The sequence below is a fragment of the Pan troglodytes genome, chromosome 21 (genome assembly GCF_028858775.2).
Source record: "Pan troglodytes isolate AG18354 chromosome 21, NHGRI_mPanTro3-v2.0_pri, whole genome shotgun sequence".
Lineage (NCBI taxonomy): Eukaryota > Metazoa > Chordata > Mammalia > Primates > Hominidae > Pan > Pan troglodytes.
Genome location: NC_072419.2, coordinates 43,228,511 through 43,254,113, shown reverse-complemented (window position 1 = coordinate 43,254,113; position 25,603 = coordinate 43,228,511). Strand labels below are relative to the sequence as shown.

Below are 25,603 nucleotides of genomic sequence, written 5' to 3'. Positions count from 1 at the left end.
TCTGCTTATCTTAAATACTTTTGATTTCCTGAACATGAGCTCATTTTTAGCATTAGTCACACTTAATAAACATTTATTATTTTCATCAGTAAAAACCCATTTCTGGCTGTACATGGTGGCTCACACCTGTAATCCCAGCACTTTGGGAGACCGAGGCGGGCAGATCACTTGAGGTCAGGAGTTTGAGACCAGTCTTGCCGACATGGTGAAACCCCATCTTTACTAAAAATACAAAAATTAGCCAGGCATGGTGGTGAGCACTTGTAATCCCTGCCACTTCGGAGGCTGAGGCAAGAGAATTGCTTGAACCCTGGGGGCTGAGGTTGCAGTGAGCTGAGATTGTGCCACTGCACTCCAGCCTAGGCAACAGAGCAAGACTCTTTCTCAAAAAAAAAAAAAATTCTGACCTTGAGTATGTTAATGAGCAAAGCATTGGTCATTGACTGAGATATGCCTAGCAGAAACTGTTGGAGTGGAGAATGAATTTCCTGATTAAAACACCAGCTCACTCCTCATGGGCTGTGAATTCTTCAATGTCATGTTAGCAGACTGCTCCAGAGTGGCAGTCTTGATTAGAATACTTGTGAGACCCAGGTTATAGCTTAACCTAAGTAACACAAACATAACACTGTACTCAAGTGTATTGTAGTTAATTGAAAACTTTACATTGCTTCCTTAGAAACTTGTTTTAAGGATTAAAAAGAATTATATTTAGGCTGAGTGTTGTGGCTCATGCCTGTAATCCCAGCACTTTGGAAGGCTGAGGCAGGAGGATCCCTTGAGCCCGGGAATTAAAGACCAGCATGAGCAACACAGCAAGACCCCCGTCTGCAAAAAATGAAAATAAAAAATTAGCTGGGCATGGTGGCTCACACCTGTAGTCCCAACTACTTGGGAGGCTGAGGCAGGAAGATCACTTGAATCCAGGAATTTGAGATTGGAGTGCACTATGATTGCACCACTGCACTTCAGCCTGGGTGATAGAGCAAGATCTTGTCTCTAAAAATAAAAAAGATAATTATATGTATATATATGTATGTGTGGACATACACACACACACACACACACACACATAGTCATGTGCCATATAATGATGTTTGAGTCCGTGATGGCCCACACATACAACAGTGGTCCTATAAGATTATAGTGCTGTATTTTTACTATACCTTTTCTATGTTTAGATATATTTAGATGCACAAATACTTGCCATGGTGATACAATTGCCTGTGGTATTCAGTACAGTAACATGCTGTACAGGTTTGTACCTTAGGAGCAATATACTATACCATCCAGCCTAGGTGTGTAGTTGGCCATACAATCTAGGTTTGTGTAAGTATATTCTATAGTATTCTCATGACAAAATCATTTCAACAATGCATTTCTGAGAAGATAACCCATCATTATGCAATACACAACTATGTATACATATACGCATATATATAATATTTAATACAGGGCTTGTTCATAGTAAGGCCTTAGTAATAGCTATTATTTATAAGCAATATCAAATTTATTGTATTAATGAGTATGGCTTTTTTAGCATTAGTCACACTTAATAAACATTCACTATTTTCATCAGTAAAAACCCATTTCTGGCTGGACATGGTGGCTCACACCTGTAATCCCAGCACTTTGGGAGACCGAGATGGGGTCTCACTGTGTTGCCCAGACTGGTCTCGAACTCTTGGGCTCAAGTGATCCTCCCACCTCAGCCTCCCAAAGTGCTGGAATTACAGGCATGAGCCACCATACCTGGCCAAGTATGTTTTTTTAAATGTCTTTTTTTTCTTTAGTTTTTTTTTAATTTTAGAGATGAGATCTTGCTCTGTTGCCCAGGCTGGAATGTAATGGGGCAATCATAGCTCACTGCAACCTTGATTTCCTGGGTTCAAGCGATCCTGTCATCTCAGCCTCCCAAGTAGCTAGGGCTAAAGGTGCATGCCACCACACCTAGTTTTTAAATTTCTTTAATTTTTAAAAAAAATTTTATAGAGACAGGGTTTCACCACACCCAGCCTCCCACAATTTTAAATGTTTGGTTCATTCAAGTAAAGTATAGCTCCTTACCTTATGTTAGTATTAACAGCTGGAATTGGAATGACACAGAAATATAGAGACACTATAGTCTCTGTCTCAAGAAATTTCTAATCCAAGGAGGACATTAAATAATTTTAGGCCAGGCGTGGTCGCTCATGTCTGTAATCCCAGCACTTTGAGAGGCCAAGGTGGGAGGATCACTTGAGCCCAGGAGTTAGAGACCAGCCTAGAAAACATAGGGAGACCCTGTCTCTACAAAAAGTAAAAAAAAAATTAGCTCGGTGTGGCAGCGTGCACCTGTAGTCCCAGCTACTCGGGAGACTGAGGCAAGAGGATCAAGAACCTTTCATAAAAACAAAACAAAAAAATAATTTTAATTGATCCATATAATGAGAATAACCTAGAAGAGCTGTTAACAAGCCAGTATCCTTTGAAACAGTGTTTCCCAGAATGGTAGTATAAGTGTTTTGGGGGGTCCAGGCGCAGTGGCTCACGCCTGTAATCCCAGCACTTTGGGAGGCCAAGGCGGGCAGATCACCTGAGGTCAGGAGTTCGAGACCAGCCTGTCCAGCATGGCGAAACACCATCTCTACTGAAAATACAAAAATTAGCCAGACGTGGTGGCATGCTTCTGTAATCCCAGCTACCCAGGAGGCTGAGGCAGGAGAGTCGCTGGATCCCAGCGGGCAGAGACTGCAGTGAGCCGAGATTGCACCACTGCACTCCAGGCTGGGTGACAGAGCAAGACTCCATCTCAAAAAAAAAAAGTGTTTTGGGGGAAGAGAGACTATACACAAAAAATTGGGGAAGTATGGAATTAAAGTGAACATGAGAGTTATTTTTTTTCCCCAACTGCAGTACTTCTCAGAGCCTTATACTAACATGAATTTCTGAATTTCCAATATAATATACAGCATTTCCTCAACTTTATTTAACCACATAGCTCCCCTCCCCTCCCACCCTAGTCAAGATCCTTTAGAAATAGCAGAAGTGAAAAAGACATCCAAATTAAGACTGACATCCCCTGGGGCTGTTTGGTCTTTGAACCATGTTTGTGTTTTCTGGTTTTCCTAAGGTGAAGGCATTGCTTCTACCCATGTTCTCAGTGTTTGTAGGCCAGTGTATTGAGAATGAGAGCTTTTTTCATATATGTGCTAAATTCTTTTTAATTGGTAGTGGTTTTCTTAGCACATGGTTCTTGTGTATACAAGTAAATGATAGTTTGTAATACCCTGTAATACTCTTCCTTCCCCAAAAAATAGTAGGACAAAGTTCTGCCTGGTTTCACAAGCTATCCCAGAGTTGCACCATTAAGTAGGAAACTATGTTGGGGTAAGCTGTTATTTTACAATTGAGGGTGCTCAGTAAAACCTGAACACTGGTTCCTGATCAGGGTTCCTGTTGTATGTGGTACAATAAGGCTCTTAGAACACCTGTCACCTGCCATGTATTTGCAGAGAAATAAATGTAATTCATTTTGCTTCTTCCTTAACCTCAGGATATGCTTTACCTTTTAGAATCTTTCCACCTTTCTCAAAGACACAAGAAGAATATCTGCAGGCCTTTTAATTGTCTGAAGCTGAGGTTTGCCACTGCCTCCCATACTGTAGAACTTAGCTAAACACCAGCCCAGGGCTGTTACCCCTCTAAGAGCCACTAGTGACAGTGAGCTCAACAGCTATGGTTGTGAAAACATTCTGAAGTGGAATCTAGAGAAAAGAGCACCACCTTCAGTTCATATGTTTGCATTTCTCTAGATTCCAATTTGACTTATAAGTAATACAGATGGATTGCTGAACCTTCTCTGAAAATATTAATTTCTCTACATAAAGATTTGTGGGTTTTTTTTAATATTGTAGAAAGGTCATTTAAATCACCAACTTGTATATTAAAGTATGCTTTGTGGCTGGGCATGGTGGCTCATGCCTGTAATCCCAGCACTTTGAGAGGCTGAGGCTGGTGGATCACTTGAGCCCAGGAGTTGGAAACCATCCTGGGCAACATGGCAAAACCCCGTCTCTACTAAAAATAAAAAATAGCCAGGCATGGTGGCACGTGCCTGTAGTCCCAGCTACTCAGGAGGCTGGGATGGGAGGATCACTTGAATCCAGGAGGTCAGGGCTGCAGTGAGCCAAGATTGCACCACTGCACTCCACCCTGGGTGACAAAGTAAGACCCTGTCTCAAAAAATAAAAAGTATGCTTTGTATCACAACATTGCATTCTTTTTAACAGACTTAGAAGATGCTACAAAAACACCTGACTGTTCCAGTGGACCAGTGAAAGAGGAAAGAGGTGATCTTATAAAATTTTACAATACAATATATGTAGGAAGAGTGAAGTCATTTGCACTGAAATACGACTTGTCGAATCAGGACCATATGGTATGTTTTATGTTTTACTACTTTATTATTATTTGCTGTCATAGTTGGATTACTGTAAGTTTATTTTGCTAGATAAATATGTCCAAGTAAAATTACTAGCAATTAATCAGAGCATGACCAGTAACTTAATCAGTGATTAAGGCTATGGTACAACAGAGACCAGAGGAAATCATGGGATCTGTTGCCCAGGCTAGAGTGCAGTGGCGAGATCTGGGCTCACTGCAACCCTTACTTCCAGGCCTCAAGCGATCCTCCCACCCCAGCCTCCCAAATAGCTGGTACGACAGCCACATGCTACCACGCCTGGCTAATTTTTTTGTATTTTTAGTAGATACGGGGGTTTCACCATGTTGGCCAGGCTGGTCTTGAACTCCTGGACTCAAGCAATCTACCCACCTCAGCCTCCTAAAGTGATGGGATTACAGGTGTGAACCACCACGCCTGGCATGAATTTTATCTATACCATGATTATGTTGCTAGAAATTCCGTATACATATGGGTAAGAACTTGATGGGAACATGAATATTAAAACAACTAATTTGTTTTTTTTGTTTTCTTTTGTTTGTTTGTTTTTTTTTGAGACAGTCTCACCCTGTCACCCAGGCTGGCGTGCAGTGGTGCGATCTCAGCTCAACTGCAACCTCTGCCTCCCGGGCTCAAGTGATTCTCCTGCCTCAGCCTCCCTAGTAGCTAGGATTACAGGAGTGTGTCACCACACCTGGCTAATTTTCTGTATCTTTAGTAGAGACAGGGTTTCACCATGTTGGCCAGGCTGGTCTCGAACTCCTGACCTTGTGATCCGCCCACCTCGGCCTCCCAGAGTGCTGGGATTACAGGCATGAGCCACTGCACCCAGCAAATTTGGTAAATTTTTCTGTTGTTATATTGTGAGATTAATGTTTTTCTCAAGTTAAAGACAAAAGGGGCCAGGTGTGGTGGCTCATGCCTGTAATCTCAGCACTTTGGGAGGCCGAGGCGGGCGGATCACCAGAGGTCAGGAGTTTGAGACCAGCCTGGCCAACATGGTGAAATCCCATCTCTACCAAAAATTAGCTGGGCATGGTGGCAGGCACCTGTAATCCCAGCTACTCGGGAGGCTGAGGCAGGAGAATCACTTGAACCCAGAAAGCGGAGGTTGCAGTGAGCAGAGATCGCGCCACTGCACTCCAGCCTGGGCGACAAGAGGGAAACTCTGTCTCAAAAAAAAACAAAAGGAGGTCAGGTGCTGTGGCTCATGCCTGTAATCCCAGCACTTTGGGAGGCTGAGGCAGGTGGATCACCTGAGGTCAGGAGTTCGAGACCAGCCTGACCAACGTGGTGAAACCCCATCTCTACTAAAAATACAAAAATTAGCCAGGCGTGGTGGTGGGCACCCATAATCCCAGCTACTTGAGAGGCTGAGACAGGAGAATTGCTTGAACCCGAGGCAGAGTTGCAGTGAGCCAAGATTGAACCATTGCACTCCAGCCTGGACAACACAGCAAGACTCAGTCTCAAAAAAAAAAAGAAAGAAAGAAAGAAAGAAAGACAAAAGAAAGTAGATAGGCCTGGATCATTAATAGAGGCACCACTAAGAAATTTTTATGCAGACCTTAGTTTTGGCAGTCGCAGCAGGCCTGAGAAAGTGTTGCCAGTGTGTAAGCTGAGGTTGCTTCCCAGAAGACCAGACTTTAGCTCTAAAAGAGAGAGACCAGCCAGGCGCCTCCCAAGCCTGTAATCCCAGCACTTTGGGAAGCTAAGCCTGGAGGATTGCTTGAGCCCAGAAATTTGAGACCAGCCTAGAAACACAGGAAGACCCTGTCTCTTAAAAAAAAAAACTAAAAATTAGCCGTGTAGTGGCTGGTACACACCTTTAGTCCCAACTACTCAGCAAGCTAAGGTAGGTGGATCGCTTGGGCCCAGGAGGTGAAGGCTGCAATGAGCCACAATCGCACCACCACACTCCAGTCTGGGCAACAGAGAAAGACCCTGCCTCCAAAAAAAAAAAAAAAGAAAAAGGAAAAAAAGAAAAGAAGGCCCTAGCAGAAGCTGCAGCCAGACAGCCAATAGCTGTTTCTATGTATCTGTGTGCATCTGTAGATTTCTGTTCTTCCTCTTTTCATGGAATATGGTCTATGACTATCCTCAGAGGTCATAACTGTTCATCCTGCTTCAGTTTCACTTCCCCTCTGTCATGTGCTATACTCGGAATATCTCTACCATCTTAATTTATTTCCATTATACAGGATATTAAAAATGAAATCCTTGCTCATCCAACTTATTTCTAAATCTTTTCCATTTCCATATGAAGTCTTTCCCATTTCATTAACAGATTTTTTCCATGTTGGAATCATCCTGCTGGCTAATAGAATTCTCTGCCTCTTTTATTCTCTCTGCTACTGCTTTGGTTGTGAGCAGGTATGTGTGTAGAGAGAGCTTGTTACAGCAAGTGTTAGAAGATTGGTTACTCTTTGTCCCTACTTTTTTTTTTTTTTTTTTTTTTGAGAAGGAGTCTCGCTCTGTTGCCCAGGCTGGAGTGCAGTGGCACAATCTCAGCTCACTGCAACCTCTGCCTCCTGGGTTCAGGCAATTCTGTAACTCAGCCTCCTGAGTAGCTGGCATTACAGGCGCCTGTCACCACGCCCAGCTGATTTTCGTATTTTTAGTAGAGACAGGGTTTCACCATCTTGGCCAGGCTGGTCTTGAACTCCTGACCTCATGATCCACCCGCCTCAGCCTCCCAAAGTGTTGGGATTACAGGCATGAGCCACCGAGCCCGGCCTGTCCTTACTTTTTAAGCATGAATATGAGGTTCTCATGCTCGTGGCTTAACTCCTGGTGTCTTGTCCAGAATTTTTTTTTTTCTTTTGAGACAGAGTCTCACTCTGTCACCCCAGGAGGAGTGCAGTGACATAATCGCGGCTCACTGCAACCTCTGTCCCCGGGTTCAAACAACTGTCATGCTCAGCCTCCCGAGTGGCAGGGACTATAGGCGCACGCCACCACACCTGGCTAATTTTTATATTTTTAGGAGCTACTCAGGAGGCTGAAGTGGGGTTTCGCCATGTTGACCAGGCTGGTCTCCAATTCCTGGCCTCAAGTGATCCGAGCACCTTGGCCTCCCAAAGTGCTGGGATTATAGGAGTGAGCCACTGCACCCGGCCCCAGAATTCCTTTTTTTTTTTTCTTTTTCTTTTTTTTTTTTTTTTTTGAGGCAGAGTCTTGGTCTGTCACCCAGGATGGAGTGCAGTGGCACAATCTGGGCTCACTGCAACACCTCTGCCTCCTGGGTTCAAGCAATTCTAGTGCCTCAGCCTCCCAAATAGCTCGGATTACAGGCATATGCCACCACGCCCAGCTAATTTTTGCATTTTTAGTGGAGACGGAGTTTCACCATGTTGGCCAGGCTGGTCTCAAACTCCTGACCTCAGGTGATCCGCCCATCTCAGCCTCCCAAAGTGCTGGCATTACAGGTGTGAGCCACTGTGCCTGGCCAGAATTCTTAATACTAGTTATAGGACTTCCTGAAAGATCCAGGAAAATAGGCCAGGCATAGTGGCTCACACCTGTAATCCCAGCACTTTGGGAGGCCAAGGTGGGTGGATCACCTGAGGTCAGGAGTTCGAGACCAGCCTGGCCAACATGGTCATCTCTATTAAAAATACAAAATTAGCCGGGCGTGGTGGCACATGCCTGTAATCCCAGCTACTTGGGAGGCTGAGGGAGGAGAATTGCTTGAACCTGGGAGGCAGAGGTTGCAGTGAGCCTAGATTGCGCCATCGCATTCCAGCCTGGGCAACAAGAGCAAGAGATACTCCATCTCAAAAAAAAAAAAGATTCAGGAAAATAAATTCTAGTTTATCTATTTTTGTTAAAAAAAAAAAAAAAGAAGTAAAGGATCATTTTTTTTTCTCAACCATAAATGAGCTTTTTACAGTATAACTGTTTTCTAACTAGAAGATACCATAAGAATAAAAATATGGGATTCAAAAACAAAGAAAAACTTTTATCTAAAAAATCTGACTTTTGGGTTATTTTAGATGGATGCTCCACCACTCTCTCCTTTTCCACATATTAAACAACAGCCAGGCTCACCACGCCGCATTTCCCAGCAGCACTCCATTTATATTTCCCCGCACAAGAATGGGTCAGGCCTTACACCAAGAAGCGCTCTGCTGTACAAGTTCAATGGCAGCCCTTCTAAGGTAAGGTGAATAGGCTAAAAGTTGGATTTCAGATTAACAGTCAGTAACTGTTAATCCTGCCTCTTTTTTTTTTTCTTTTTTGGCCAAGTTACTACTATACTAATAAAATATGAAATGTTAACTATGGCATGTCTCCTCTCATCAAGAGCAGTATATTCAGTTTGAGGTAGTTTAATCCATTATTATTGACATGGTATTTGTGGAGTTCACTTTGAAAGTCCAGCATGTTTTCCTTTTCAAGCAAGATCTTGAGAAGGGACCAGTAAGGCAACACCTGCAAGTGGTCAGACCTGGGGGATGTCAAGTTGAAAGAAAGGCATTGGAAGTGAAAGTGCATTTGGTAGATGGCACCCAGGATAGGAAGATGTCTGAAAACACAAGCCTCCTCTTATGTACACAGACAACTCTGTGATCATCTCCATCCTTATCCTTGTTCAGTGGTGAAGATGTGGTATGGACATGATTGCTGTTTTCAGATACTTCATGGACTATCAAGCAGATATGTTCAGTATGTCTCCAGAAGTCAGAATCAGTATAAACTGGAAGAAATTGTAGTGGGGCAGATTGTAACTCTGTCCAAATACAGTGGCTCCTTCTTATTACTTTCCTATTCAGTTATACAGATAACTACAGAGTTCCTACTATACTTGACAAAGTTGGCTAAGATAATATACCTGACTGGACACAGTGACTCAAGCCTGTAATCCCAGCACTTTGGGAGGCCAAGGCGGGCAGATTGCCTGAGCTCAGGAGTTCAAGACCAGCCTGGGCAACATGGTGAAACCCCGTCTCTACTAAAAATACAAAAAATTAGCCAGGCATGGTGGTGCGCACCTGTAATCTCAGCTACTCTGCTGTGGAGGCTGAGGCAGGAGAATCACTTGAACCCGGCAGGCGGAGATTGCAGTGAGCCGAGATCACCCCTTTGCACTCCAGCCTGGGCGACAGAACGAGACTCTGTCTCAAAAAAAAAAAATGTTGAAAATCATTACTCTAAGGAAGAGGATCTCAAACTGTAGGGAGCTTTAAAATCATCGGGAGGGCTTGTTAAAACAGATTAGGGCCGGGCGCGGTGGCTCACGCCTGTAATCCCAGCACTTTGGGAGGCCGAGGCAGGCAGATCACGAGATCAGGAGTTCAAGACCAGCCTGGCCAACATGGCGAAACCCCGTCTCTAAAAATACAAAAATTAGCCGGGCATGGTGGTGGGCACCTGTAATCCCAGCTACTTGGGAGGCTGAGGCAGGAGAATCGCTTGAACCCAGGAGGCAGAGGTTGCAGTGAGCCGAGATCGTGCCATTGCACTCCAGCCTGGGCGACAAGAGCAAGACTTAGTCTCAAAAAAAAAAAAAACAAAAAAAAAACAGATAAGGCTAGGCACGGTGGCTCACACCTGTAATTCTAGCATTTTGGGAGCCCGAGGTGGGGGACCACTTGAGGCCAGGAGTTCAAGACCAGCCTGGCCAACATGGCAAAACCCTGTCTCTACTAAAAAGACAAAAAAATAGCCAGGCATGGTGGCATGTGCCTGTAGTCCCAGCTAGGGAGGCTGAGGCAGGAGAATAGCTTGAGCCCAGGAGGCAGAGCTTGCAGTGAGCCAAGATCATGCCCTGCACTCCAGCCTGGGCAACAGAGAGAGACCCTGTCTCAAAACATAAAAAATTCTAGATGCTTCTGCTGCTTCTGGTCTGGGTACTACACATCGAGAGCTACTGTTATACAGTAAATTCACTTGTTTTGGTTTGGATTGGTTTGGTTTTTGAGACAAGGTCTCACTCTGTTTCCCAGGCATGATCACTGCTCACTGCAGCTTCAACCTCCCCAGGCTCAGGTGATGCTCCTTAACCTCCCGAGTAGCTGAGACTACAGGCACAAGCCACCACACCTGGCTAATTTTTGTATTTTTTGTAGAGACCAGGTTTGCCATGTTGCCCAGGCTGATCTGAAACTCCTGGGCTCAAGTGATTGAACCATCTTGGCCTCCCAAAGTGTTGGTATTACAGGCCACCACACTTGGCCTTAAATCTAATTTTTAAAACCACCTGAAAAGATTAGTTCAAGCCATCCCTTATTAGGTTGTTCTAAGTTTTAAAAAGAGTCCTTATCCCAGTGTTAAGATTTGGATAGAGGACAGAGCACAGGAAAAAACAATTAGCTTGGTTGTTTGCTGCCATTTCCCCTCTCCCTCTTTTACTCACACACGTTCTCTATTTCTGCACAGAGTTTGAAAGATATCAACAACATGATAAGGCAAGGTGAGCAGAGAACCAAGAAGCGAGTAATAGCCATCGATAGTGATGCAGAATCCCCTGCCAAACGCGTCTGTCAAGAAAATGATGACGTTTTACTGAAACGACTACAGGATGTTGTCAGTGAAAGAGCAAATCATTAATGTTGTTCTTGTTTCTATGATAAAAGCACTTTCAGATTGTTCTGCAGAAAGTTGGAGCTCTGTCCTTCAAACCTTTTAGCCCTATAGATGATAAATATCACTGGGTTATAAGAAAAAATTGCACAAAAATTATGTGCTTTTTAAAATATTTATCCAAAATATAGTTGACAGAGATGTATTTTGAGTTGGATTGGAAAGGAATATTTTAAGTGCCTTTTAAAAATACTAATAGTCCGGCCAGGCGCAGTGGCTCACGCCTGTAATCCCAGGACTTTGGGAGGCCAAGGTGGGCAGATCACCAGAGGTCAGGAGTTCGAGACCAGCCTGACCAACATGGAGAAACCCCATCTCTACTAAAAATACAAAATTAGCCGGGTGTGGTGGCGCATGCCTGTAATCCCAGCTACTTGGGAGGCTGAGGCAGAATTGCTTGAACCCAGGAAGTGGAGGTTGTGGTGAGCCGAGGTTGCGCCACTGCACTCCAGCCTGGGCAACAAGAGTAAAACTCCATCTCAAAAAATATATATATATATAAATAGGGAATTTTTTTTAATGTTTGCTCCTTGAGTTAGTTTTCAAGATGAAATAAGGAGAAACCCCATAACTTTTTAGCTCTCTTTTAAAAATAAATGTCTCCTTCTGTGTTCTGTAATATGAGGATAAATAATCTACTTTTGGTAAGCATGCTTTGAGATATTTGTATTCTTCATTTAATATTGAAGGAAGGGGTTGGTTCCCATAGTACCTGGCCAGAGGGTTATATACCATCCTGTCTCTGGCCCACTGTGGTAATTCCACATCCAGGTACCACCGCCATTCAGAGTTGTCTCACCCCTTCTCGTGCCTTTTCTCTCCTTGAGCTTTATAAACAGATTTGTACCTGAGCCCCAGTGCTACACTCATCCTTGCTTTCCAGCCCTAAGCCATCTCAGCCTGATGTCACAACCCAATAAATGGGGCACTTTCTTCTTTTGTAAACTATTATCATTTTGGTTTCTGTGACATTAACTTAATTATATATGATCGTATTAACTCATGTAGTTCTCAAAATAGGCAGCTGCTTCTCAAGCCAGTAAAATAAAATTCAGTTAGTTATTAAAAACTAAATTCCTATTAGTAAGGTAACACCATGATTATGTGTGATATACTGTTTTTGAGATCATAGTTATCAGTCATTCTCAATATCTAATTGAGTCCCTAAGAATATTTTAAACCTTTTAAAAACCACATAAATATCATCTCATGCCTCATAATTCTAATATATTTAATACATCAGTAAAATAGCTGCTTATTACTTCCCACACTTTGTTCTCAGTATTGTTAGTGCATCATGAGTTTCCTGCTAGTGTTTGACCACTGGGTACTCCTGAAGATGTTTTTTAGTACTAGGGATGCTTTTCAGTATTAGGGATGCTTTTTTCAGTACTAGGGATGTACTAGGGAGTACTGAGTACTCCTGAAGATGTTTTTCAGTACTAGGGATGCTTTTTTCAGTGCTAGGGATGCTTTTCAGTACTAGGGATGCTTTTTTCAGTGCTAGGGATGCTTTTCAGTACTAGGGATGCTTTCCAAAATATCACCTCTTTAACGTTTACTTTTTCTAGTGTGTGTCTGGAATCCAAAGGACATGAATAAGCCACTCATAATTAATTTTGAGAAGTTTTATCAAATGTTTATGTTTCTAACTGCAAACCTTAATTTTGGAAAGGCACAATGTTTAACTCACCTATGTTTAACCATGGCTAATTTAAAATAGTCTAAGATTTGGCTGTCACTAATTAGTATTCTCAAGAATTTCATTTTTCAATTTTAAGAAGAAAAGGGATTTTGGTCACATTTTGCTTGTAAATGAAAATTACATCCTCATTCTTTGTGTAGTATCTACACATTGTTATAAGCCAAAAAACAAAGTCTGTCTGGAATCTTTGTACATATTTGTATGTTGCTATAATTGTTATTTTTATCTTCATTATTGTGCAAAATATAAATGAGCATTTGTACATTGACTGTATAAGAAACCATGGGCCAGGTCCTGTGGCTCATGCCTATAATCCCAACACTTTGGGAGGCTGAGGCAGGAGGATTGCTTCAGTCAAGGAGTTCAAGACTAACCTGGGCAACATAGCCCTCATCTCTACAAAAAATAAAAAAATTAGTTGGGTGTGATGGCATGTGCCTGTAGTCCCAGCTACTCAGGAGACTGACATGAGAGGATCACTTGAGGCTGGGAGATTCTGAGGCTGCAGTGAGCTGTGATTGCACCACTACACTCCATCCTAGGTGAGAGGGCAAGGCCCTTTCTCAGAAAAGGAAAAAAAAGAAATTCTGGACATGTTTTCATCAGTTTTCAGGACTTGGTATCAATGTACATAGAATGGCTAATAAAAATTGGAATTGAGATTATTGAAAAAAAACTCTTTTCTGTATGACTGGAAGCAGTTGCACAGCCATCTGAAATCTGTCTGTTTTAATATCTATGTCTCTAAAATTCCTTAGAATAACTTAAAAGTTAATGTTCCTGTGGTTTCCAGGGTCTAGGGGGAAAATGAAAAATAACTGCTTAATGGATACAGAGTTTTTTTGGGGGGAGTGATGAAACTATTTTGGAACTTGATAGAGGTGGGGTAGTTGCATAACATTGTGAATTTACTAAATGCCACTGTATTTGGACATTTAAAAATGGTTAATTTTATGTTATGTAGATTTCGCCTTAAATTTTTTTTTAAGTCTTGATTTCACCCTAAATTTTTTTTTTAAGTCTTAGATACTATATTAGTCCATTTTCATACTGCTGATAAAGAAATATCCAACCGAGACTGGGAAGAAAAAGAGGTTTAATGGACTTACAGTTCCACGTGGCTGGGAGGCCTCACAATCATGGCAAAAGGCAAGGAGGAGCAAGTCATATCTTACATGGATGGTGGCAGGCAAAGAGAGCTTGTGCAGGGAAACTCCTGTTTTTTGTTTGTTTGTTTGTTTGTTTGTTTGTTTTTGAGACAGAGTCTTGCACTGTCACCAGGCTGGAGTGCAGTGGTGGGATCTTGGCTCACTGCAACCTCTGCCTCACGGGTTCAAGTGATTCTCCTGCCTCAGCCTGCCAGGTAGCTGGGACTACAGGCGTGTGCCACCACGCCCAGCTAATTTTTGTATTTTTGTAGAGATGGAGTTTCACCATGTTGGCCAGGATGGTCTCGATCTCTTGACCTCATGATCCGCCTGCCTCAGCTTCCTAAAGTGCTGGGATTACAGGCATGAGCCACCATGCCCAGCGGAAACTCCCGTTTTTAAAAGAATCAGATTTCATGAGACACATTCACTATCAGGAGAAGAGCCCAGGAAAGACCTGACCCGATAATTCAATCACCTCCCACTGGGTTTCTCCCACAACATATGGGAATTGTGGGAGTTACAATTCACAATGAGATTTGGGTGGGGACACAGCCAAACCATATCATTCTGCCCCTGGCCCCTCCCAAATCTCACATCCTCAGATTTCAAAACCAATCATGCCTTCCTAACAGTCCCCTAAAGTCTTATTTCAGCATTAACTCAAACCTCCACAGTTCAACATCTCATCTGAGATAAGGCAAGTCACTTCCATCTATGAGCCTGTAAAATCAAAAGCAAGTAAGTTACTTCCTAGCTACAACAGGGGCATGGGCACTGGGTAAATACAGCCATTTCAAATGAGAAAAATTGGCCAAAACAAAGGGGCTACACGCCCCATGCAAGTCTGAAATTGAGTGGGGCAGTCAAATCTTAAAAGCTCCAAAATGACCTCTTTTGACTCCATGTTTTACATCCAGGTCATGCTGATGCAAGAGGTGGGTTCCCATGGTCTTGGGCAGCTCCACCCCTGTGGCTTTACCTCCCAGCTTCCCTCCCAGCTGCTTTCACAGGATGGTGTTGAGTGTCTGCGATTTTTCCAGGCACACAGTGCAAGCTATCAGTGGATCTATCATTCTGGGGTCTGGAGCACAGTGGCCCTCTTCTCTCAGCTCCACTAGGCAGTGCCCCAGTAGGGACTCTTTGTGGGGACTCCAACCCCACATTTCTTTTCCACACTGCCCTAGCAGAGGTTCTCCATGAGAGCCCTGTCCCTGCAACAAACTTCTGCGTGGACATCCAGGCATTTTCATGCATCCTCTGAAATCTAAGCAGAGGTTCCCAAACCTCAATTTTGACTTCTGTGCACACCATGTGAAAGCTGCCAAGGCTTGAGGAGTACATGCTTTGAAGCCATGGCCCAAGCTCTACATTGACCCCCTTCAGTCACGGCTGGAGCAGCTAGGACGTAGGGCACCAAGTTCCCAGGCTGCAACCAGCATGGGGATTCTGGGCCCAGCCCACAAAACCACTTTTTCCTCTTAAACCTCCAGGCCTGTGAATGTGGGGGGGGTGTGATGAAGACCTCTGACATGCCCTGAAGACATTTTCCCCATTGTCTTGGTGATTAACATTCAGCTCCTCATTGCTTATGCAAATTTATGCAGCCAGCTTGAATTTCTCCTCAGAGAATGGGATTTTCTTTGTTTGTTTGTTTGTTTTTTGTTTTGAGATGGAGTTTTGCTCTTGTTGCCCAGGCTGGAGTACAGTGGCGCAAACTCAGCTCACCACAACCTCCACCTCCCAGGTTCAAGTGATTCTCCTGCCTCAGCCTCCCAAGTGGCTGGGACTAGAGGCATGCACCACCAAGCCCAGCTAATTTTCTATTTTTAGTAGAGATGGGGTTTCTCCATTTTGGTCAGGCTGGTCTTGAACTCCCAACCTCAGGTAATCCACCTGCCTTGGCTTCCCAAAGTGCTGGGATTACAGGCGTGAGCCACCATGCCCAGCCAGGATTTTCATTTCTATCACATTGTCAGTCTGCAAATTTTCCGAACTTTTATGCTCTGCTTCCCTTATAAAACTGAATGCCAACCAGGCACAGTGGCTCACACCTGTAATCTCAGCACTTTGGGAGGCCAAGGTGGGCAGATCACAAGGTCAGGAGATCGAGACCATCCTGGCCAACGTGATGAAACCCTGTCTCCACTAAAAAATACAAAAATTAGCTGGGTGTGGTGGTGCACTCATGTAATCCCAGCTACTCAGAAGGCTGAGGCAGGAGAAATGCTTGAACCCGGGAGGCAGAGGTTGCAGTGAGCCGAGATCGTGCCACTGCACTCCAGCTAGCGACAGAGCAAGACTCCATCTCAAAAAATAAAAATAAAAATAAAAATGCCTTTAACAGCACCCAAGTCACCTCTTGAATGCTTTGCTGCTTAGAAATTTCTTCCACCAGATACCTTAAATCATCTCTCTGAAGTTCAAAGTTCCACAAATCTCTAGGGCAGGGGCAAAATGCCACCAGTAGATTTGCTAAAACATAACAAGAGTCACCTTTGCTCCAGTTCGCAACAAGTTTCTTATCTCCATCTAAGAGCACTTCATGCTGAATTTCATTGTCCATATTATTATCAGCATTTTGGTCAAAGCCATTCAGCAAGTTTCTAGGAAATTCAAAACTGTCCCACATTTTCCTGTCTTCTTCTGACCCTCCAAATTGTTCCAACCTCTGCCTATTTCCCAGTTCCAAAGTCACTTCCACATATTCAGGTATCTTTTCAGCAGCACCCCACTTCTGGTACCAAAATTACTGTATTAGTCTATTTTCATGCTGCTGATAAAGACATACCCAAGACGAAAGTAAAAAAGGTTTAACGGACTTACAGTTTCACCTGGCTGGGGAGGCCTCACAATCATGGCGAAAGGCAAGGAGCAAGTCACATCTTACATGGGTGGCGGCAGGCAAAGAGAGAGTTTGTGCAGGGAAACTCCCATTTTTAAAACCATCAGATTTCTTGAGATGTATTCACTATCATGAGAACAGCCCAGGAAAGACTTGCCCCCGTAATTCAATCACCTGCCACCAGGTTCCTCCCACGACACATGGGAATTGTGGGAGTTACAATTCAAAATGAGTTTTGAATGGGGACACAGCCAAGCCATATCAGATACATATGAAGAAACAGGATTATTTCAAGGCCTTGGAATGAACATGTGAACTACGTTATAGTTAATTAAGGAAATGGCTCATTACTCTCTTTGGAGTGCTTTCAAGGTGTATTTCTCCACATGAGACCTACAGCTTAAAAATTCTTTTTTTTTTTTTTTCTTGAGAGGGCGTCTCGCACTTGTTGCCCAGGCTGGAGTGTAATGGTGTGATCTCGGCTCACTGCAACCTCCGCCTCCTGGGTTCAAGCAATTCTGCCTCAGCCTCCTCAGTAGCGGGGATTACAGGCTCCCACCACCACGCCCAGCTAATTTTTTGTATTTTTATTAGTAGAGACAGGGTTTCACCATGTTGGCCAAGCTGGTCTCAAACCTGCCTTGGCCTCCCAAAGTGCTGGGATTACAGGCATGAGCCACAAACCTGGCCTTAAAAATTCTTTCCTAATTAAGATCTTAATGTGGGCCAAGTGTGGTGACTCATGCCTCTAATCCCAGCACTTTGGGAGGCCAAGGCAGAAGGATCACTTGAGGCCAAGAGTTGAAGACCATCCTAAGAAACATAGTGAGACACCTGTCTCTACAAAAAAAAAAAAAAAAAGTGGTTAGATGATTAGATTATATTCAGATTTTTATAAAAAGGGTAATGTTCCTGCTTGTTTTAATTTTGTTCCTTGTGAGTGCTTTCACTAAGCCAAAAAGCATTTATTGGCTGCCTACTCTGTTCCTACCCTCGGCTAGGTGCAAGGGATATAAAGATGAACCAGATATAGTACCTGTACTCAAGATATAATATTGCTAGCCCCTCATATGATAAGTATAGTAATACAGCTCTGTGCCAAGAGGGGTAGTTTAGCACAAAGAAGGAAGTGTTTTACTCTACCTGAGCACATGCGCCAGAGGAACCTCTAAAAGGAGAGTCTTGCTCTATTGCCCAGGCTGGAGTGCAGTAGCACAATCTTGGCTGACTACAACCTCCACCTCCCGGGTTCAAGCAATTGTCCTGCCTCTGCCTCCTGAGTAGCTGGGATTACAGGCACCTGCCATCATGCCCGGCTAACTTTTGTATTTTTAAGTAGAGATGGGTTTCACCATGTTGGTCAGGCTGGTCTTGAACTCCTGACCTCAAGTGATCCGCCTGCCTCTGCCTCCCAAAGTGCTGGGATTACAGACATGAGCCACTGTGCTCAGCCAGTAATTTCATCCTTGTGGGAAAATAACTGTTTGCCAGGACAGTAAAAGTATTCAAGACAAAGTGAGAATAAACTGTGGAAAGACCTAGATGTGTGAAAGTACCATAGGTTTGGGAATTACAGGTAATTTAATGTTTTAAATCCTTACATGACCCTATTTGAAGATAATCTGGCAAAGCTGGACTGCAGCGTGCATATGCACAAGTGTCATAGAAAATAGGGCTATTTCGGCAGGCAGGAGGCTTTCATGGTTGGGCTTTCAACACCAGGTTAAACAGCTCAGGCTTGAATATTTCTGGTGGTTCTCAACATTGGCTGCACCTGGGGAAATTTTCTTTTTTTTTTTTTTTTAAGATGGACTCTCACTGTTACCCAGGCTGGAGTGCAGTGGTGTCATCTGCAACCTCCACCTCCTGGGTTCAAGCAATCCACCAGCCTCAGCCTCCCAAGTAGCTGGAACTACAGGCGTGTGCTACCTATTCAGGAGACTGAGGCAGGAGAATAGCTTGAACCCAGAAGGCGGAGGTTGCAGTGACCCAAGATTGAGCCACTGCACTCCAGCCTGGGTGACAAGACTGAGACTCCGTATCAAAAAAAAAAAAACAAAACAAACCCTGAAACTGGGTAATCTCCCAGAAAGGAGGTTTCAGCCAGGCACGGTGGCTCACACCTATAATCCCAACATTTTGGGAGGCCGAGGCAGGTGGATCACTTGAGGTCAGGAGTTCGAGACCAGCCTGGCCAACATGGTGAAACCCTATCTCTATTAAAAATACAAAAATTAGCCGGGCGTGGTGGTGGACGCCTGTGTCAAGTGAGTCCGTGTGAAGAGACCACCAAACAGGCTTTGTGTGAGCAATAAAGCTGTTTATTCACTTGGGTGCAAGTGGGCTGAGTCCGAAAAGAGAGTCAGCGAAGGGAGATAGGGAATGGGTTGCTTTATAGGAGTTGGGTAGGTAATGGAAAATTATAGCAAAAGGTGGTTATCTATTGTTAGCAGAGGAGGGGTTTACAAGGTGCATGGTGGAGAGATCATAAGACTCATTGTCCAGAAGAAGAATGTCACAAAGTTGATTGATCAGCTAAGGTAGGGCAGGGACAAGTCACGATAATAAAATATTGTAATGTTAGTTCATCAGTTAAGGCAGGAACTGGCTGTTTTACTTCTTTGTAGTTTTTTTCTTTTGCTGCTCCAGACTTCTTGGCTCCTGCAGGCCACCTAGATGTGTATGTGCAGGTCACAGGGGTTATAATGGCTGAGCTTCAGCTCAGAGGCCTGACGGCCTGTTATCCAGGCTATTCGGGAGGGAGGCCGAGGCAGGAGAATTACTTGAACTTGGGAGGTGGAGGTTGCAGTGAGCCAAGATCATGCCATTGCACTCCAGCCTGGGCAACAGAGTGAGACTCCGTCTCAAAAAGCAACAACAACAACAACAAAAAAAAAACAGAAAGGTTTCATTGGTTCATTGTTCCACAGGTTGTACTGGAAGCATGGCTGGGGAGGCAAGGCGCAGGGCAGCAGGACCCTGGGCCTGGCTTGCAAAACCATTCTTCCCTTCTAGGCCTCTGCCCCCACTTTTCTGGGTGGGGCTGCTGCAAAGTTCTCTGAAATGCCTTTGAGAACTTTTCCTCATTGTCTTAACTATTAGCACTTGGCTCCTCTTTACTTCTGCAAATTTCTGTAGCTAGCTTGAATTCCCGTCCTGAAAATGGGTTTTGTTTTTTGTTGTTTTTTTTTTTTCTTTCGAGACGGAGTTTCCCTCTTGTTGCCCAGGCTGGAGTGCAATGGCGTGATCTTGGCTCACTGCAACCTCCGCCCTCCAGGTTCAAGCGATTCTCCTGCCTCACCCTCCCAAATAGGTGGGACTATAGGCGTGTGCCAACATGTCCGGCTAATTTTTGTATTTTTAGTTTTACCACATTGTCCAGGCTGGTCTCTAACTCCTGACCTCAGGTGATCCACCCGCCTCAGCCTCCCAAGGGTTTTTCTTTTCTACCACATGGCCAGGCTGCAAATTTTCCACACTTTCATGCTCTGCTTGCCTTTTAAATATAAGTTCCAGTTGTAGATCAACTCTTTATTCACGCGTATAAGCATACACTATTAGAAGCAGCCAGACCACATCTCTAATGCTTTGCTGCCTAGAAATTTCTTCCACCAGATACCCTATATCATCTCTCTCAAGTTCAAAGCTCCACAGATCTCTAGGGCAGGGGCACAATGCCACCAGTGTCTTTGCTAAAGCATAGCAAGAGTGACCTTTACTCCAGTTCCCAATAAGTTCCTCATCTCCATCTGAGACCACCTCAGCCTGGACTTCATTGTCCAGATCACTCTCAGCATTTAGGTCACAATTTAACAAGTCTCTAGGAAGTTCCAAACTTCCTCTCAACTTTCTGTCTTCTTCCGAGCCCTCCAAACCATTCCAACCTCTGCCCATTACCCAATTCCAAAGCTGCTTCCATATATTCAGGTATCTTTATAGCAATGCCCCTACTTTCCAGTACCAATTTTCTGTATTAGTTTGTTCTCTCACGGCTATAAATAAGTACCTGAAACTGGGTAATTTATAAGAAAAGAGGTTTAATTGGCTTACAGTTCTGTGGGCTGTACAGGAAGCTGGCTGGAGAGGCCTTAGGAAACTTACAATCATGGCGGAAGGTGAAGAGGAAGGAGGCACATCTTATGTGGCCGGAGCAGGAGGAAGAGAGAGCAGGGGGAGGGGCTACACACTTTTAAACTACCAGATCTTGTGAGAAATCACTATCACGAGAACAGAAAGAGGGAAATATGCCTCCATGATCCAATCACCTTCCACCAGGCCCCTCTGTAAGGAAAATGGCTGTGCTTCAGTCAGGAGTAGGCTGAGGCAGACATCCAGTACAGCATGACAGCAGGTTGGGACCACAGGTGCACAATTGCATGCAGTATGTAATCACATTTATGTAGCCATTTTGATGTATCCTGTTTGTGTGAGCTCATACCTGGCTTTGAGCCACTATTGTCTGTGAAAATATAACTGCTCTGCTGACTCTGTAGGAGAGAGAGAGATAATAAGGCCATGTCCCAACTGCCTATAGTCCCTAGAGTGTTCTTTCAGCTACCCACCACCCATCCACCAACTCCTCTTGGACCCCAGCTCAGATTGGAAACTGACACCCTCTTCCAACACTGGGGATTACAGTTTGACATGAGATTTGGGTAGGGACACAAATCTAAACCACATCAGGGAGCCACTGAAGAGGTTTTAATTTTAAATAGATCTACAATGACAAAATTTGATGTTTATTTTAGAGTTGCAGTTTCCTAATGAGCAAGGACAGGATTATCTGAGAGACGTGTTAACAATACTGATTCCTAGGCTCCACTCTTGACCAGTGAAATCATAATCTCCAGGGGAATTGTTACTGAAACACCAGGAGTTCTATCTTGGTCTTGTTGCTGGCTGCATAGAAAGCCAATCACTGCTGGGCACAAAATGGCTCACACCTGTAATCCCAGCACTTTCAGAGGCCAAGGCAGGCAGATCACCTGAGGTCAGGAGTTTGAGACCAGCCTGACCAATATGATGAAACTCCGTCTCTACTAAAATGCGAAAATTAGCCAGGCGTGGTGGCATGCACCTGTAATCCCAGCTACTCGGGAGGCTGAGACAAGAGAATCACTTGAACCCGGGAGGCGGAGGTTGCAGTGAGCCAAGATCTCACCATTGCACTCCAGCCTGGGCAACAAAAGCAAAATTCTGTCTCAAAAAAAAAAAAAAAAGAAAAGAAAAGAAAGCCCATCACTGAGACAAGTATTGCCAGGGAAGAGGGTTTTAATCATGCTGCAGTTGAGGAGATGGCAGATTAGTCTCAAATCCATCTCCCTAAGCAATTAAATTCAGGCATTTATATAGCAAGGAAGAAATGTAACTTCATACAGAAAAATAGGAATTAAGGTGGGGTAAGGAAGAGGAGCTGGTCAAACAGGTATTGGATAGAGAATCATGATGGGTGAAGGGTCTGGCACCTCACTGTCCTCATGCAGTGATCCTGGTGAGTTTAAGTTCCTAGATACTGTCTGGGAGCCCTGCTGGTTGGTTTCCTGAGAAAGGAACTCAGATAAAACAAATGTAACTTTCTTAAGTTTTAAGACTGAGTCAATTTTGTTTTATTCAAAAGAAACCATAAACATCAGTCCTATGAAACAATTGACATCAGTTCTATGGGACAATTGGACCAGTTTCAGTCCCCTCTCCCAACTTTCTATCAATTCCTCAATCATGGGGAATCTGGTCATTGATTGATTTTTTTTTTTTTTTTGAGATGGAGTCTGACTCTGTCACCCAGCCTGGAGTGCAGTGGTGCAATCTCAGCTCACTGCAACCTCCATCTCCCAGGTTCAAGCGATTCCCCTACTTCAGCCTCCTGATTACCTGGGATTACAGACACACACCACCACGCCCAGCTAATTTTTATATTTTTTAGTAGAAACAGGGTTTCACCATGTTGGCCAGGCTGGTCTCTAACTTCCGACCACAGGTGATCCACCTGCCTTGGCCTCCCAAAGTGCTGGGATTACAGGCATGAGTCACCGCACCCGGCCCACTTTTGCTGTTTTTTGGTCCATGTCTTCATGGACCAAAATCTCAAGGAGGCTTCTGTGATTCCAGCAAGGGTGGCTTTGCGGGTTGGTGAAAGTCATATCTAGCCAGGTCCAAGCGAGATGGGCAGGATTTCGCCTCTGGCGTGTCTCACTGATGGGTCGTCTAGGGGTGCTCTGTAGAAAGGTGACTCTTGAATATTGAGAGGACAGTATCCCTCACTGAGGGTCATCTGGAGCTTGATGTCCAGAAGGTGACAGGAAACAAATTGGGTTATCAGATTTAGAAGACATGGACCAAAAAGAAGCAAAAGTAGGAGACTAACAAGTGGGCCTAAAAGAAGACAACCCAGGAGAACCATTTCCATGTTCCCTCCTAATCTAACCAACCCTGAGAGGCTTGTTCCTTGTTCCCATACATAGGACACTCAATTTACGAGTTGTCTGATGTTGTCTTATACTTTTCCCAATTGATTTAACCAAAAGCAACATTTTTCATCTAAGGCTAAACAAATTCTTCCCTGTGCTGCCATTAACGTATGTAGTCCTTGGCGATTTGGGAGGACTATGGCTACTGACGAGTCAATTTGTTCTTGCACAGCTATTAAGGTTTTAGTTGTGGCATCAATGTTGTTGGCTATGTCTGTTGAGAGCTGGTCAAGGAGGCTTCTGTGACTCTGGCAATTCTGGTTCCCATACTGGATATAATGCCACATCTAGCAAGAAGTGGAATTAATTGGATAGCCCTCTTCACCCTGGGCAAGATGAAATGCTTGGGCCGGGCACAGTGGCTCATGCCTGTAATCCCAGCACTTTGGGAGGCTGAGGTGGGTGGATCACCTGAGGTCAGGAGTTCGAGACCAGCCTGGCCAACATGGTGAAACTCTGTCTCTACTATAAATACAAAAATTAGCCGGGTGCATGCCTGTAATCCCAGCTACTAGGGTGACTGAGGCAGGAGGATCGCTTGAACCTGGGAGGCCGAGGTTGCAATGAGCCAAGATCGTGCCATTGCACTCTAGCCTGGGCAACAGAGCAAGACTCCATCTCAAAAAAAAAAAAAAAATAGAATGTCCATAGATCCATAAATTGGTACTGAAGAGAGAGATTGCCAGGAGCTCTGAAGATGTCTGGAGATACACAGCCTATGGTACACATTCCAGTCCAGTTAATGCAGAGGCATTGGTGAAATAACTGGCCACAAATGTAGAAGGCTCCTCGGGTCTTAAGTAGAGATGTCAAAAAGAAACAAAGGGGGCTGGGCGCAACGGCTCATGCCTGTAATCCCAGCACTTTGGGAGGCCGAGGTGGGCGGATCACGAGGTCAGGAGATCGAGACCATCCTGGCTAACACAGTGAAAACCCATCTCTACTAACAATACAAAAACAAAATTAGCCAGGCGTGGTGGCGGGCACCTGTAGTCCCAGCTACTTGGGAGGCTGAGGCAGGCAAATGGCATGAACCCAGGAGGTGGAGCTTGCAGTGAGCCAAGATCGCGCCATTGTACTCCAGCCTGGGCAACAGAGCAAGACTCCATCTCAAAAAAAAAAAAAAAGAAAGAAAGAAAGGGGTGCCACTTGCCCCCATTACCCGACAGGATTTGGAGGAAAGCTGCCTGGAGAAGGAGGTAGGCATAAAGTAGACAGCTCTTGTATTTCGAAGGAAATGTATAGAGTCCTACCTGCCACTTCCAGAGTTGTCCTTGGCTTTGTTCCTTTAATGACAACGTCTGATTTGGAAGCTGGTGAGTGAAGAGCCCCTTCAGTTCAAGGCCATTATTGGGTGGAGATCTGACCGGGAGGCCTTTTGTCTCCTGGGACAGTCTTTCCAGTGGCCGAGCCTATGGCAGATTGGTCAGGCTATGCATGGCATCCTTCCATTTTGGGCAATTCCTTCTCTAGTGGCCTAGTCTTCCCCACTGATGGCAGTTACCTGGAGGAGTGTCTTGAAGGCAACCTGGAGGGGGCTGGTGAGCTTGCACAACAGCTAGTAGTTGAGCCTGCCTCTTGTCCCTACATTTTCGTTTTCCTTAGCCCTGTCCTCCTTGTCCTGATTTTGGTTATAAAAGATGGAGGAGGCTCATTTGAGGATTTCTGGCATAGGAGCACTTGGTCCTAAGGCTGACTTTTGTAATTTTTCCTGATATCCGGGATGGCTTGGGTAAAGAAATGGTCCTTTACAACTAGTTGTCCCTCAGGGAATTCTGGGTTTAAGTTGGGTTTCCTGTAGCCTTTCGAGAAAGGCTATGGGATTTTTGGTTGGCCCCTGGTTTATGGTGGCTAACTTATTAGAGTTCCTAGACTTAACCTTACTTTATTTTATTCCCTCTGTTAGACACAGCAGCATGTGGTTCCTGGCCCATATTTTTGCTTGGATATTGTAGTCCCAGTTGGGGTCTTGTTGGGGAACAGCTGTAGCCCCTCGAGAGTAGTTGACGTTTGCCAGGTGTAATTCATCCCCACAGTGTCTGGCTGCTTCATAGATGGTTTCTCTTTCCTCCCGTGAGAGGGCTTGTCCCAGGAGGATATTTATGTCCTTTCAAGTTAATCTAAATGTAAGGGCTGACCGGGCACAGTGGCTCATGCCTATAATCCTAACACTTTGAGAGGCTGAGGCAAGTGGATCACCTGAGGTCAGGAGTTCAAGACCAGCCTGACCAACATGGCGAAACCCCGTCTCTACTAAGAATAGAAAAATTAGCTGGGCATGGTGGCATGCATCTGTAGTCCCAGCTACTCGGGAGGCTGAGGCATGACAATTGCTTGAACCCAGGAGGTGGAGGTTGCAGTGAGCCGAGATCATACCACTGCACTCCAGCCTGGGTGACAGAGCAAGAC

At 44.5% G+C, this 25,603-nt stretch overlaps 1 protein-coding gene across 4 annotated transcripts in view; it reads left to right on the top strand.

Moving 5' to 3' along the window:
* RBL1 (RB transcriptional corepressor like 1) overlaps positions 1–13,410 on the top strand; it is a 94,354-nt gene extending 80,944 nt beyond the window's left edge. For all 4 annotated transcript variants that reach the window (XM_016937881.4, XM_001139919.7, XM_063802927.1 and 1 more), the window contains 3 exons: positions 4,272–4,420; positions 8,440–8,604; positions 10,826–13,410. In XM_016937881.4, coding sequence (XP_016793370.1) covers positions 4,272–4,420; positions 8,440–8,604; positions 10,826–10,996 — 485 coding nt within the window. In that variant the 3' untranslated portion in view covers positions 10,997–13,410. The remainder of the gene's footprint in view (positions 1–4,271; positions 4,421–8,439; positions 8,605–10,825) is intronic.
* Positions 13,411–25,603: the final 12,193 nt, after the last annotated feature.